At 43.6% G+C, this 15,881-nt stretch overlaps 1 protein-coding gene across 6 annotated transcripts; it reads right to left on the bottom strand.

The window, feature by feature from the left end:
- Positions 1–6,584: 6,584 nt before the first annotated feature.
- CLDND1 (claudin domain containing 1) lies at positions 6,585–14,889 on the bottom strand. Of its 6 annotated transcripts, none has more exons than XM_065829258.2 (7): positions 14,812–14,889; positions 14,070–14,247; positions 10,560–10,672; positions 9,779–10,080; positions 8,463–8,570; positions 7,959–8,096; positions 6,585–7,844 (listed from the first exon to the last, which is right to left on the bottom strand). In XM_065829258.2, the coding sequence occupies exons 4-7, from the start codon at positions 10,065–10,067 to the stop codon at positions 7,624–7,626; spliced, it is 756 nt and encodes a 251-aa protein (XP_065685330.1). In that variant the 5' UTR covers positions 10,068–10,080; positions 10,560–10,672; positions 14,070–14,247; positions 14,812–14,889; the 3' UTR covers positions 6,585–7,623. The 6 variants fall into 6 exon arrangements, with proteins under 6 accessions (XP_065685330.1, XP_065685331.1, XP_065685328.1 ...); XM_065829259.2 differs by having other exon boundaries at positions 9,779–10,077; XM_065829256.2 differs by lacking the exon at positions 10,560–10,672.
- Between the last annotated feature and the right edge of the window lie 992 nt (positions 14,890–15,881).

Genomic DNA, 15,881 nt, shown 5'->3' with positions numbered 1-15,881 from the left:
GCTGGGAGAAGGAAGCGAGGAGACACAGAAGGGGAAGAACATGTCTTGCCTGGATGATGACACTCCTGTCAGCTCACAAAGGTGGGGTAAAACACATCTGTCTGCTCCATAACAGGTTTGGCTTCCTTTTCCCCATAATGCTACACACTTCCTTGTGCTCTCCGCAGAGGACAGGCCTCGCTGCTACAGCCTCCTCTTCAACCCCAGGCCTGCAGGGGAAATCACTGTGTATTTTCCACACTGTCTCTCGCACGGCTGATGCAGTTGTGCAAGTGCTTTTCCCAGGCAGGCCTGCAGTGGCTCAAGCAGAACAGCGAAGCTGCCTCGGAACCTGTGACCCGCTCTCAGAGACTGTTCATGTCCCACTGCACCTGCCAGGTCCTCCTGCCTCATCTCCCAGTTCAGCACTGGGAGGCAGGGGTGACTCCTCCAGCAGCATCTCACTACTGACACAGTCTGTGATAGCCGCAGTTGTGAATGGTTATATCACTTCCCAGAACTCAAAGACCTTCAGTGAACACAAGCAGTTCTAGCACTGGACAAACACTACGGTTTTTTACCTCTGCTGCTGTTATGTGGAAGTAAACATCAAAATGCAATCAGTTAAATGGGTCACTTCAGTGCATGACAAAGGGTTTTGTTTGCAAAAGAAACTACTTCAACAGCCTCAGAAGGCACTCAGAAAGCAGAGCTTATTTCTGGTGAAGTCGAAACCCAACCCTTTCTCAATCAAAGCAATTTAATGAAGGTTGAGGAAATTACTCAAGTGAAGTCACAGGGATCACAAAATCACCCACACAGGTAGCTTCTTCAAATGAGAGGATCAGCAGTGGTAAGGGAGCCCAGTACAGTGTAGGGCTGAGACTCAGGAAGGATTTGAAGAGGCCATGGAACCAGCTCTCCAGGATTTGCTATCAAGATGGCCCGCAAGCAGGAAGGCTCTGGCAGAGCTGAGGCATCACAGAAAAAGGGCACCCACTGTGTGCTGCCATGCTTCAGCTTACTCCTGCTCTCATCCGGCCAGCACTGCAAAATGCACCACATCAGTTTGGTGTTTAACTGTTACATTCAATCAATTATTACGTCACCATCAGTGTAAACATATCGGATGGTCAGCTTCGCTGCTCTTTACGTGTGCGTCTGCCACAGGCAAATCATCTGAGGACTGAGGGAGGTTTCTCAGTGAATTTACATAGAAATCATTTAACGTAAAAAGGTACTGCTGTGGCCACTTGGCCCACAGCATCAGCTATCAGACTCAGGAGAGTAATCTTCCAGATAATCAAATTACCTAAAGGTACAAGCTGCACTTGGCCTCAGAGGATGGAAAACCCCCAACATTCAATGCAGTATTGATTTTATAGCTTAGCTCAAGAGCATACTCATGGCACATCAGTTGGACAATGCTGGGAAGGGCTCTAATCACCCTCACCTGACACAGTGTGAAGGACACGCTGACACTTACAGGTAACACGAGTCTCCACAGTCAATCTGATGGGTACAGAAACATGATGGGGCACTAGCAGAGCAGGACTCCCTCCACCAGGAAGTCTGCCTGCTTTACTCCAGGCAGACAGCTAACAGAGGATGGTTCTTCCACAGAGACCACGTCCTGCTGCTTCATAGGGCTTTTCCATCTTTCTAAGAAAAGCAGCATCGTAGTGTAACCCTTTTATCATGAGGATGTTGAAAGCAGAAGTTACAACAAGGAATGGTCCTCAGCCACCGCTCAATCAAGTTAACATGCGGCAAAATAGGCTCATGCATTCAGCCGTGGAAGCTGAGTAGGAAAAGAATAGATTGTAAAGGTCCAGACACATGGTAGGTCATAGCATGGGACAGAAGGAGTTTTTGCTAACAGAGTGTCCTGGAAACACTTCTGCATTATTTAGTTTTTTCAAAGACTATTAAGGATGTTTGGATCAATCTTATTTTTAGTAGGTACTCCAAAAAAAAAAAAAGAAGCATGTCTGATATCAAGAACTAGCCCAAATTACAGATGTAATGCGGACCTCCATTAAAAAGTTACATATGTGAGGATTTCCTCTTCTGAGATAGTGATACAAAATACAGTAGTAGATCGTCTTCTTTGCAAACATCAATCTGAAAAAATATTCTAAAACCATTTAATGTAAGAGAAAATTTAAGAGGCAGATCAAAGGCTTGAGAAAGCTGGAAAAATAAAAAAGGCTATTAAAAATCACTATCTTGGGGTTTTTTTGGAGAGTTTTGATTAAGTAATAATTCATTTTAACTAAACAAAACTTTTAGTTTTCTTGAAATTTTTCAGCCTTCACCTTAGAAAACCCAAAGGTAGAGAAATGCTTGGATCCTCTGCAAAAATCAATTATCATCTTCACCCTTGTCTGTACACAGAAAACATGGAGCACAGAGATATCTGACACTCAATGCTCTAACCTGATCAATAAATAAAACATTGTCCCTATGGTTATTTTTAAAAACAATAATTTTAGAAGGGAGGAGGAGAGAGAGAAGTGGAATACATTATCATTGTCAGTTTTTTTTCAGTGGTCGTCGATTTGTATAAAGGTTTGGCATGTATCAGCAGGCAGACAGGTGCTTGTTAGGTGTAATTTTGCACATGGCCATTACTGCCATATCCAGATACCTATACAGTCTTCCAGTTACAGAGCATCCATTCTTTCACTGTCATATATCTGAACCATAACTTCAACATAGTTTGCACTCTGCAGTTCTGAAAGCTGTAGTTTAAAAATATAGGGCAAGAATAATATTCTACAGGAGCAGAATATTATCTCTAGGAGTAAGCATTCAAATTTTTGATCCTTTCTAGTTAAAAAACAGGTTATAAAGAAGCTCTATAGCACAAATATCTAGCTATTCCTGAGGAAACAGAAAAAAAAAAAATCTAAAGCTGCTTCAAGATGTTATCCTCTTTCTGTTGAGATACACCATCTACTCCAGCAGGAAATACACACAGATAGAGGTGGACAATCAGCCTGAGATATTACGATAACAAGCTGCTGACATTTAAGATTTTCTCTTTGAACAGCAGGTGCTGGCTGAACACACACAACTCTAGTGAGCAGGAAAGACCTTCTCAGAAGTCATTGCCTTGAATCACTGAACTATGACAGCACTGTAAGAGACAGACTGTGAGCTGGTACATAACTTGGTGCCAACTGTAAGTGACAAAGAACAGAAACAAAACAAAAAAACCCCACACACCTTTCTCAAAACACACTTCAGAGCACTTTAGATTAGGGGAGAGGAGACATTCATTATCACCATAGCAAAAAGACTGCAACAGATCTTCCATGAGGAAAAGACCACCTGGCCAGCACACAGTCCAGAAGGAAAACTAGACCATCGCACATAGCTTCTTGGGCTGTCTGTGACTCCGCTATCACTTGTGCCCACGACATAATATTCCTTTCCTAAGTGATGAACCGTTCCCTTTACACAAGGTTTTTTTGTGTGTCTGCTCTATACCGCTTTTTTATTCAAGTAAGGAAACAGGATTGTCTATTCTCCGGTTTTCAGCAATCTCTCCTGATACCAGTGGGAACTGTATTTACAGCCACAACAATAAAACCCCTCTTCACAGCCTCATTGACCAGCCCCTTCTGAGAATTGTTTGGGGTGGGAGGAGAGAACAGTGCAAATGCCACTTCAAGGAAAAAATAAGAAGCTGCTACCTAAACTGAACACAGTACTGCTCTGTACAGCTTTCTGCTACTCCTGCTTTCCTAGAGGTTGTGCAGTGTTGGCAGGAAAACAAGCTCAAGCCTGTGAAGATTCTTCTTCATTGTCATACAGGGGCACATTTGAAGGACAACAGAACCTTTATGGGTTTCTCATTAGAGAAGAGTTCACCCATTTGCTTATGCTGCCACTGTGATAGTGCTGTGGGTGGGCAGGAAGGTGGTGGTGGTAGAGGAGCGGAGGTTGGCCTTTACTGTGCTGCCTACACAGTACCACATCAGGACTTTGCGCTGGAGTCCTGGAAGCTTGCTCCAGTGCAGTGTCAACAGTCCTTGGTTCTCACACTCAGTCTGATGGGATTCTTCCTCCTCTTTTGTTTCTGTTTGTCCTTGGATATGCCTTCAATTTTACCAGCCCATACAAGTGTTACAGATGAGTGCCATTTCCCCTGAGCACACAGACACACAAGGACGTTGTTTTTTTATCTATTTTGATCTCACCATGTTTATCTGCCTCATCCGTACCTCCAACATTAAACCAGTACCAGTAAACATCTCTCACAGTCAGACACACATCAGCCTTCAATCTCACCACTGTCTTCCAGAGTTGGAGCACTCTTCACTTTCTTGAGCAAGGGTGTCTGCATTTGCATATACGTATGTGACCACAAACACACATACAAGCCTCAAGCTTCTCTTGAATGCCGCCAACCTCTGAATGTGGCATGAAGATCTGCCGGTATGAAGGGCCTGTACCATACATCCTGTGTCAAGATTTGCTTCATTATTGTGCTTAATCATTTTTTAAACAGAATTACTACATCCTCAGTGTCTGCTCACTTTTTCTCTCCTCCTTCAACGCCATTTAGCGGACCCAAGCCAGCAGTCCAAGAACTCTTCTTGCGCGCTTTACACCTTGGGCAAAGCAGTTCCAAAGCAAGATAGCTATATGTAGATCCAACACCCCAGACAACAGAGAGGAGTGGTTCTCTTTCTGTATGAAATCTGAACTCTTCTTGCGCGCTTTACACCTTGGGCAAAGCAGTTCCAAAGCAAGATAGCTATATGTAGATCCAACACCCCAGACAACAGAGAGGAGTGGTTCTCTTTCTGTGTGAAATCTGAACTCTTCTTGCGCCCTTTACACCTTGGGCAAAGCAGTTCCAAAGCAAGATAGCTATATGTAGATCCAACACCCCAGACAACAGAGAGGAGTGGTTCTCTTTCTGTGTGAAATCTGAACTCTTCTTGCGCCCTTTACACCTTGGGCAAAGCAGTTCCAAAGCAAGATAGCTATATGTAGATCCAACACCCCAGACAACAGAGAGGAGTGGTTCTCTTTCTGTATGAAATCTGCCCCTCACTGAAATCCATTCTGATGAAAAAATTTCTACACGAGTGAAGCAAAAATACCCCAAAACTGAAAGGCAACACTCATTTTAGTTAAATGTTCCAAATCAAGGACCAACTAAAGCCTGTTTTGTTCATTTCAGAGCAGAGAAAACCAGCAGCATTTATCTGAGGCATACCAAACCAAGCAATCTTGGGTTTGCTGATACTTAAAATGATCAAGAAAGGACTGACAGCACCCCTAACATTTCATTTTCTCTCCATAACAATCTTTCTTTTAGAAACAAGAATATTAATGTTTAAAAACTGAGATTTACACTTCAGAAAAATAAGCACTGATACCAGAGGAGAGAGCAAGCACACAGGATTCCCATTGTTCAGATTAAAATCACAGAATATGATTTTTCTGCCAGCTCCTGAAAAAAGGAAAAATTCCAACCAAACTGTACTAGATGAATTAACCAGTAGTGTTTCCTCTCAAAGTGCAGAATAGCACCTTCCAGTCCTTTTGACCTGAGCTGAGACTTGCATGCCCTACTATATCTGACAAATGAGGAACCAGACAAGCTGAGCAGTTAGGCCTTATCTACCTATGTCAGAGATAACCAATTACTCTGAAAAAGCACCATACCAATGACATATCAGTGGCACAGATTTTCATTGTCTCAGGTGCACAAAAGTACCACATCCCCTCTTACAGAGTTAAAATTGGCCCAGACATTGTAGAGAGGGGAAAAGCTGTTTTAGGTGGAACGGTGAAAAATTACTCAACAGCAGGAGAAAGACGATTATCTTGAATGGTCCACAGCTACTTTATCAGTGATCCTGGTTTCCTTCAGCATCCTTGTTCCATTTTGTAAAGATCCCAGTGATGATAATAAAAGGAGAAGTAGGTTGAACCCTATCACGTACATCATAAAGAAGTGACACTAGCAGATAGCCCTCATTTTCAGGGAACTCGTGACTAGGTCTGTTTGCTGACCCAGCAAACACAGCCTGAGTAGAAGTACCTACTGAAAAAAACCTCACAAATCAAAATAAAAAAAAAAAAAAAAACCAAACTACAAAAATGCCTATTTCTGTGCCATTCTCATAAAAACTATCTCACAGAATCCTTGCCATCACAGACTTATTTGTTTTGTCAGGATTTATTTCTTCTAAGACATACTTCTTTTATTAAGCATGGAGTAAGGAAATGAGGGGAGTTAAGGCCTCAGAATTAAACAATTCAGTCTTGGAACACTGTTTTCTAGAAAAGATATACTACTCAGTCTGGCTAGAATTGCAGTGATTTAGAAGAAATATGTGCAGAAGTTATGAACTTATTAGAAATTATGGGGTGTTGCATCCCCAATGATGAGCAGAAGAAAATAAAGTTTACAGAAGTCCAAGAATTTCATTAAAAAAAAAAAAAAAAAAAAAGAGACTTCTTTGCTTCTGGTGAGATTTCCCTGAAAACAGAGAACGATCTAGATATTGGCTTTTCTTTCCCCTAGTAGAATTAACTTCAGACCATTCCCTCACCCTCCCATCAGATTCATACAATGCTGAAAATTTCTGAGCTTTTTATTATTATTATAATTATTTCATTTAAACAATAGGTTTGGGGCAAGATGGGAAAAGAGCAGCACCTTTTAAAAAAAACCCTGTTGGGTGCTGTGTAGGATAAATAGGTGAGCTTTAAAAAAAAAGTTAAGTTTATATATGTACATATACACACATACACTAAACCAAAGATTTGTGAGGAGTTGTTTTCAACACAAGAGCGGGGAAAGCCTTATTTCACAGCAAGCCAAAGCACCACAAGTTAAGATTTAGAGTGCACAACCACAGGTAGTGCAGATATCAAAGTAGCCTAGGTGTCGGAAGCAGTGTAGCTAGAGCAGCACAAAGCTCCACATGGGCCAACTCATCCCGCTCCTTGGCAAATGGAAGCACACAGTTTGCTTTGGGCATGCTATGCTCTACAGGACCTCCCACACCTGGTTGCTCTGCCTGCATCAGTTTCGGCAGAAGTCAGAAAAAATAGCAAACTAGTGAGGGTAAGAGACCCAAAATGAAGCTATAGGACTGATTTAGCTACAGTTATTTCCATAACAGAGGTTTCCGAGTTCCCCAATGTTTCCAAAGTGCCATCTGTAGGTATTGCCTGCTCGGGTCAGACAGCAGACAGCTCGTGATTCTTTATTATTTGTGCACAGAGGTTCCCACGCTTGTCTCTTTTCTCTTCCTATCTCTCTTCCACCCCACAAACCATTCCTATTTCCTCCAGGCTAATAGGGTAATAAAATTAGGCATGTACATCTAACTAAGGGGATATTCAACAACAAAATGAAGCTTAAAAAATTATAATAATATTATTAAAAAAACAAAACAACAATTTAAAAACTTGTTCGATTTATGCAGACTTCTGGCAGAGTTTGGTCATTTAGCCCAGAGGTCTTTGTCTTCAGGGCCTGCAGGCTAAATTGTCTCAACTGGCAAGAAGCATGCAGTACAAGGTAAAATTCTGACTAAAAGAAAAAAGTAGTAAGGGCTAGGGGAGAAGAGGCTATAACATAGAAATTCCATACTTCCCTAGCAGCACTTATGCTACACGATATGCTTTCAAGAGAGTGAATTCCTTTCTGTTGGTGCGAGCCGCCCAGATGAAAAGAGCAGCTGCCATAAACTGCAAAGGTGCTGAGACACAGGCGAGGCAGAAGGACCAGCCGAATTCACCCTTCACATCATCAGGCAGGGGCAGCTTCTTATGCAGCAGCTCAATCCCAGCAACGTAGCAGCCAACCAGGCCCAGCGTACAAAGCCCTGGGGGAGGAAGCAGAAAAAGCACAATGAGCTCATCTCTGAAGTGCTCTGTTTCTCACTGTAAGCTTCTGGAGGGCGGGAAAGGGGGTAAGTGGTAGATGGCAGGAGACCTACCTGCTAGGAAATGGAGGACTCCGGTAGCAATGGCTGGGTAAAGGCTGCGACAGGCACAAGCACAGAGCCCAATCAGAGCCCCAAAGCACATGAGACCAAGGCTGACAAAGGGCAGCAGGAACTGTAATCGCCAGAGATCTGCACATGAAACAAACACACAAGTTTGTTGAAAATGTGTTAGAAACTGATCTTCTCCCACCGTCTTACATTCCCTTCTACCCACGCTGCTTCTGCTCCATCAGACATTCTACATGCATAGCTAAAAAGGACCAAGGGCTTCACTGAAGTAGGAAGAACTTAATTTCTTAACTCCCAAATTCCTGTACTGCATTCACAGGCAAAACCTTTGCTAACACATCTAAGTTTTGCTTTTAAAATTTGACCTGCTGCCTGCACTACACAGATGCTTTCCTCACTAGTGACTGTATTTGAGAAACTTCTGGTTTTTTTAATCTTAATCCACTTTTTAATCCACTTCACCTCCCAGAAGTGAAAGACACTTACAAGTCCGATTCAAATCCGTGCCACTATTGTGATTTCCAGGCTCTATGTACTTTTCCATAAACTGATCAGAGAGGGAAAAACTGATGCAGTTGGTAGTCAAGTCAGTTTCTGGGGTAAAAAAGAAAAAAATACCATTAGTTGTCTCCCTCCCATCCCTCTACCTTCCAATTCCTCCTTTCCCAACCATTTAAGCTGAGAAGCTTCTCAGAGTCCCATTTTAGAGAAAAAATTACCTCTCAAAACAAATTTGTAGGATGCCTTGTCATAACGTAGTTAGCATAGCGTGTGAGGGACAGCATTCAAACATGAACAATCTTCAAGCTTACCTGGGTTATCCAGAGAACTGTGCCATGCTTGACAGATCAGGAAAGAAATGTGGCACATGATGCTCAACTATGTTGTTATGTATCCCTGTACTCGGAGTCTCTTAACTAAGCTGTGCTTATCTCTATGTGCAGCATGTAGTATCATACTAAATGCTTCATTCAAAAATGGGATAGAAAGGCCTATTTAAAGAACAGAAAATATTTGCTTCTTTACACTAAATTTCTGCCCTTTACACCTTAGTTAGATTTTTGCTTTGAGAATACTGTTGAGCAGAGCTGGCTTAAGTGTCTTCCAAGCTAAGTATTTTCATTAGAGGAAAAAAAAAGAAAAGTATTTCATGTAATATCTTTTCTCCAGAAGAGGTGTTTGAAAGTACATTTTCAAGCAGGTTCAAAATGAAGGGCTTCACACACACAATATGTGTCCAAAATCTACTTTGAAGCAACTACAATAATTGCACACCACACTTCTTTAGGCCCCAACCACTGTGAACAAGAATACAAATATTTCATTCTATATCCAACGCTACAGTACAAGGAGGTCAAATGTGCTGACAGTGGGACATTTGTGACATGTGAGGAAAATGAATGACTAGCTAAAAGAAGTAAGTGCCCCCTCAATAAAGTAATATCTTTATTCCATTGCTGGATCCCAGGACCTCTCCTAGAAAGACAGTGACTGGCAGAGCAACTATAATAGTATCCCCAGTTGGACAGCAGATACAAAAGAAAAATGAAGAAACACCAGACTAAATTTAGATCAAGTATCATGTGTCAAATCCAGAGCCTGTAGCATTGTCAGCCACAGACCATTTTGCCTTTCACTTCTTTAAAATTTTAGGCTGCCTTTATTAAAAATCAAAACCAAACAAAACCCCATAAGCTAGAAATAGGTTTTCTGGAGGAACAAAGTGGCATGAATATGTTGTGAGGAAGTTAGGACATACCACCCCAGGCAAGCTAGGGAAGTATTAATTGCTCTGGAGATACCTGGTGGACTGTACCAGTGAGAGTTTTTGGGTACAGTGATACACCTCCGCCACAATCCAACCGTGCCGTTGCACCGGAAGAGCGCATCTGTGTAGGTCTTCTCGTCTGCTTCTTCACTGACAAATTCCTCCCAGATGCTCCTACCAGCTTCACTAATATTCTCAGCTGGGGACATGGTGTGGTATTCGTACCAAAAGTCAGTGCCAATGGAAGCTGCCATATAGATGGTGGAGATGAGGCTGAGAACACAGGCGATTACTAGTGCTGTAGCAAAACGGTTATCCATCATGACGCCCTTGCTGCTGTAAGGAAAGAGAGGGCCAAGTGAGTAAATCCTCTGACAGTAAACACAAAGTTATCCTAGCAGCACCAAACCGTGACATGATTCCTCTTACACAACATCCCCTCAGGATACATGCGTGTCTTCCTTTTCCGACCTCCTGGATCAAAGGAACACTGAACAAGTCTACACTACTAGTCACCATCCACTGGATCTTCCAAGTTCAACGCACAGATATCGCCCTTCTCCCAGCCACGCTGCGCTATCTCTGAGACAGCAATTGACAGAGCAACAGCAACTCTGTCCCCAAAGCAGATGGCACAGCTCACTACCATTTGTGATCTTGATTGTAGGGAACTGCACAGAATCCATCCACAGTGCCCAGGCAGAAGACTTATCTTTCCTTATGAGATTACCAAGGGTAGAAGTTATTTTTAGCCTGCCACCCCATACGGCTTTCACAGCTTGTGTTTACAGCAAAGACAAGAACCACAAGCATACCAAAAAAGCTCTTCCAGACTGTTCACAAAGGGCAGCCATGCCAAGGTGCTGGAATGCCTTTAGGGAAGCAGAGAAATGTGTCTAGGCACTAGAGACAGGACACGAAGGAAGCACTGAAAGACAAATTTGGAAATTATGGTAAATGCTGCAATAATGCCAAAATACCTTCAGCGGCGTTTCTGAAGAACTAACAATGCAAGAGGGGTGCCCTGTTCCATGGAAACAAGATGACAAGAGCTTCCAAAACTGAAAGGCCTTCACATGCTGGCATAATGACCTTACTCTGGTTTCTCGTATTAGGGGGTCACTTATGCCATCCTTTGCAGGGTCATACTCACGAATGGCATAAATTCAGGGTCAAAGGAAGCATGGGAAAATACAGATGCCACACACACTTAGGAAAATACTGTGACTTTAATGAGGAATTGATTGCTAATACATGGAATGTTTTGCGGATAGTGCAATACGTCAGAGGATTCTCAGATGCCTGTTGTGCTCATGCATTTTCTGTGCCTGATTAAATTTATGGATTATGATGAATCGGGCTTGATACATTTGCCAAAAAAAAAAAAATCAACTGAAGTTAACTTAGCAGCTAGAGCCAGTCTGGCGACACCAGCTACTATCTAATCAGCTCTTGTCTATTGCTTGTTCTACCTCCCTTCTCCCACATACTTGGATCAAAATATTTTGGTTTAGTTTCTTTGCAGCTGAATGAACCACAAGTGCAAACAGCAAATGCCTTAAACCACAACATTCACAAGGAAAAATATGAGTGCTCAAGTCAGACCTGCCAGTAAGAAATTCTGAAGTATGAAAAAAGGTGCAAATTAAAGTAGGGAGTTTCAAAGGCACTGATAGATATTTGCTGCTAACAATGTCATTCTTATTTTCCCTCACATCTGTCGTGTATTTGGTTGAAAGTGGCTAACAGCGTTGGGGAGGAGAAATCATGTGTACCCATATCATTCCCTATGCTTATTTTCCATATTCAAGGAGGAATATTACAGAGAGTATACATCATTTAACTGCAGACTTAGCAATAAACATGATTATAAGTGATTTTTGGTGAACCGACGAGCAGCACCCATTTAAAATGCAGCAAAATTTGCATACCACACCTGTACTGAAATAATAATCCACAAACTGTGGACTTTTGTAAGTTAGGTCAAATACTAAGAGAGCTTCATATCTGGGCTTATTTATCCAGAAGACATTGAAGCTGATCTAGACTTGAAAGCAAACACTCTGTGCAGTGTTTAACTCTTGGTTATGTACTTCCATTCTCCTTTGATATCCCAGCATCTAGCCCAAGGTCCAGAGGACACTGAATGAGCAGAATAGCGAGAGAATAAGTTGCTGAATAGGGCTGACCTCACTATTCATTCCCACTGAGTTTGCTGAGGGATCCCTTCCCCTTCACAAACTTCTCACAAAGCAACTGGGGCAAGTGGCGTCTCTAGGGCCAATGCTGTGTTGCACGGCTCCCTGCCCAGCTGAGCTCAGAGCTGAGCAGATCCTCTGGGAACTCAGTCTCAGGGCAAGCAGCAGAACAGGCTGGTGAGCAGGCTGGTCTGGATTTTCCAGTATATTGCAGTCACATTCACTGCAAGAGGAACCCTCTGCAACAGACTCCTCTCTTTAGAAAGGGCTCTCTCTGGAAGGAGAAATCATAAGAACCTACAAACTCCATCCTCAGAATAGTGTCTGGTGAAAAAGAACATAACCAGGGCATTATTAAACCATCGCTTTCCTGCCACTGTGTTTTAATGTAAATGCTTACAATAGCAGCCATTTGTTACTGAAACAAATGTATCAACTTTGTACCTAACATACAGAAAGAAAACAACTGGCTCAAAAATCTAACTTTCAGATACAACATTCCTGCTGCAAATGCAGAATACTGGTGCTGGAAATAATCCTATCAGAGCATCACTAAAACACAACCACACACTTCTGGTCAGCCTTCATACATACAGTGGACTGGGCAGAGTTGATTTCAGCTGCCAACCAACAGCAGTTCACAAGCAAATTTAAGGGTTAAACATGAAACTGTAAATTAAAGCACTGTCCATTGTTCATTACCTACTTGGTAAAAGAGACATGTCTACCTACTGATGTTCAATCCTTGTAATGCACAGCTCCAGGGATAGGTAGAAAACAGCTGAGGTGTTTATGGTCCCCAAAATCTGGCAAGTGGCTTTGTGTATCATTTGTCCCAGAAGGGACACATATGGATTTTCAGCATGGACAAAACAGTGCCAGGGCTAGAGCACACCCCCAGTTCCTTACGATAAAGGTCTCCTCACGCTTCTGTCTAACACTTCAACCAACTACTTACAGAAGAGATTAAGAACTTTATGGCAGTTTAGGCAAATTTTGAACTAGAAGTTTTTCCTGCCACAGTGTACTAGACTACCCTGCCTGTTCACTGTGTATACCCAATCATCTTCATTTACAGTGGACACACCCCCACTTAAATGAGGTGTTCTTTGCTGTTTAAGAGAGAACCATCGTTCCAGGCCCAGGCAGAGCTCAATGGGAGTAGTAAGCTTAGTCAGGAAGATATAGTTACAAGAGAAGACCATGAAGAAATACACTGCATGTTTACAAGCTTATGCCACACTTTGCAAAAGGTTCTCCACAGAATATATAGGAGGTGCCTTAGAATAAGCTTACTTACCAAAAAATATCATTACTACTACCAAAGGTGACATTAATTGTAAAGACAGAAAGACTGATAACAAATAGAAATGCTTTGTCTCTATAGGCTGTCAGCAAGAACCGCAAATGTTTTTACAAAAGGTCTGTTCATATGGCACTTCCACTACATTTTATTCTAACAATAGAAGTTATTTCAAACAAGTTATGGCTGAAACTATGCTATGTAATGATATAAAATAACACAAGGCAGTAGTAAACAGGCACTCAAGCAGACGTGTTCCACAGGACATCGTAACTACACTCATTTTTGAAAGAAGTGAGACACATAAAAATTTCAAAGCATCAGCTCATAAAAGAGAAGGCGAAAGCCAAACTAGCAGCAACATTCAAAGGAATGACTTCATAGAAGGGGAAAAAAATGGCAAATCGGTAGAGCTGAATAAGAAAAACACAGAACAGCACAAAACCAAGTATTCTGGCCAAAAGTCAACTGTAAGATTGGAGAGCTGACAAGCATTTTAAGAAGTTACTGTACCATGGCAGAAGGGAATACAAGAATATGTATATTTTTATTTTTATCTTATTATAGCGATCACTCCCTTCAGCCAACAGCTCACCACCACATTTAAGAAACTCCTTTTACCTGACATCACAAGAAAGTAAGATAGCATTTTCTCAAAAAACACGCTTGAACCTGAGTGCTCTTTGGGAAAGCAGAATAGGCAGAAGGCCTAAAAGAAGGTGTAAATGTGGGGAGAGGGCTGGCAACACTACCAAACTGGATCCTCCTTTTAATACTCAGGGCAAGGGAGGGTTAGGAAAGAACACTACCAAACACTTTTTTACCTTCAGAGGTCCTCAGATCCCCCAAGACACACAGCTCCAATGATTCAAAGTCACTTCAGAGACTGTGTGTTGTTTGTGTCTTGTGGCAAGCGGAGAGCATGAAATGCAAACTTCCTATCTGCCCTAACCGTTCCATTCATTCAGTTTCTTCAACACTGCCAGTTCACGAAAACATGATCTAGAAGTAGAAAGCAAACCAAACAGATTGAGATCATTGCTTCATTTGAGATCATTGCTTCATTTTGAATTTTTTAATCAGAAATCTCCCAGTGTTACTCATAAAAAAAAAATACTAAAAAGTACGGGGGGTAGGGGGAGGGGAATCGACTGAAAGAGTCCTCAGGCCAACAGTACCGTGCCCCACACGGGCAGACAAGGCAGCGCTGGCAGCCGCCAGGGTAAGCGACCGTCCGATCGGCTCTCGCCCCGCGCAAACGCGGAGCCCCACAGCCCATCGGCTACTGGGGCCGCGCTCCGGCACCAGCCGCAGCCGTCGGAGCGGTGCCGACACGCTTCACCCCCCGCCGCCAGGACGAGGTACGGGCCAGGCCGACCGCATTCCAACTCCCCCGGCTCCGGCCTCTCAGGCGACAGCCCAGCGAAGGGGGCCCCCGGCGGGGCCGTTAGCAGGGGGCAAACCCGAGGAGAGCGCCTCAACCCTCTACCCCCTCCCACACTCAGCAACCGTCCCCTTCAACGGCTGCAACCACCCCGGCCCCGCGAGACGCGGCGCATTACCCACCGCTCATCGCCGCCTCGCACCCCCGGCCCCGCCGCGCCGCTTCCGCCGTGCCCAGGGCCAGCGCAGCGCCCGCCCCTGCCCGCCCCGCGGGGCACTCTGGGGGATGTAGTTCTCCCCGTCTCTTCCGCAACGGCCACGACTCATAGGCCGCGCGGCCCCACGGGAGCCGTAGTTCTCCGCGTCGCCACGCCCCTGCGCCGCCGCCGCGATGCCGGCTGGGAGTTGTAGTCATCCGCCCGCCCGCCAGCCGCCCCCGGGAAGGCCAAGCCCACTGTCTTCCCCAGCGCCCGCCGCCGGGCAACCAACCTCCCCTCCGCAGGGCGCCTGGGGACTGTCACCCCGCCGACACTTGCAGGCCTTAAAGCAGCGTGACACAGGGTGTCAATTAATGACTAAATTGAGTACCTGCTAGATACGGGTGCTTGGGAATCCGGAGTCATGATGCCAAGGTCCTGTACCTGCTGCAACAGCCATGAGTTTTTACAGAAACATAAAAAAACCACTTTGCAGACTCTCATCGCAGCAATTTCAACTACTTGGTTTCACCCTGTGGCTATAAGGTTCACGTTTCTTCCTTTTTCGCTTGATTGCATGTTAAAACGGTGTCAGGATATCCTGACTGAACAACTTGGGAACACCAAGTAAGGAAAAAGTAGACACTGGCTCCAGACCCCAAACTGGACATTCACCCCCTCCCTGGTACGCATACCCAAGCAAATTACAAGGGGACTCTTAAAAGTCATTAACATCTTCCCTGCTGACTGACCACCACACCCAGTTTTGATTTTACCAACCTCCGAATTAGCAAACAAATACTTGGAAAAAACAGAATCACACCTGAGGTTTTCACATCTCTGAGGACTTCTGTGGAACAGTCCTGTCCAATTACTCATCCCGAGCAGCTAGGAAACATTTTTGCAGCAAGGTAGTAAGCTAGGATGGCAAAAGTGAAAGCAGTGATGTAAGAAACTTCTCCACCTTGGTGCAACAACGTCAATTTGTTTATTAAAAAAAACAAAAACAAAAAACAACACCACAATTAAGAAACCTTAGCCTACACACCTCACCTT

Source organism: Patagioenas fasciata, chromosome 1, assembly GCF_037038585.1.
Source record: "Patagioenas fasciata isolate bPatFas1 chromosome 1, bPatFas1.hap1, whole genome shotgun sequence".
Classification (NCBI taxonomy): Eukaryota; Metazoa; Chordata; class Aves; order Columbiformes; family Columbidae; genus Patagioenas; species Patagioenas fasciata.
The sequence above is the reverse complement of the archived record's forward strand: the minus strand, read 5'-3'. Positions and strand labels throughout refer to the sequence as shown.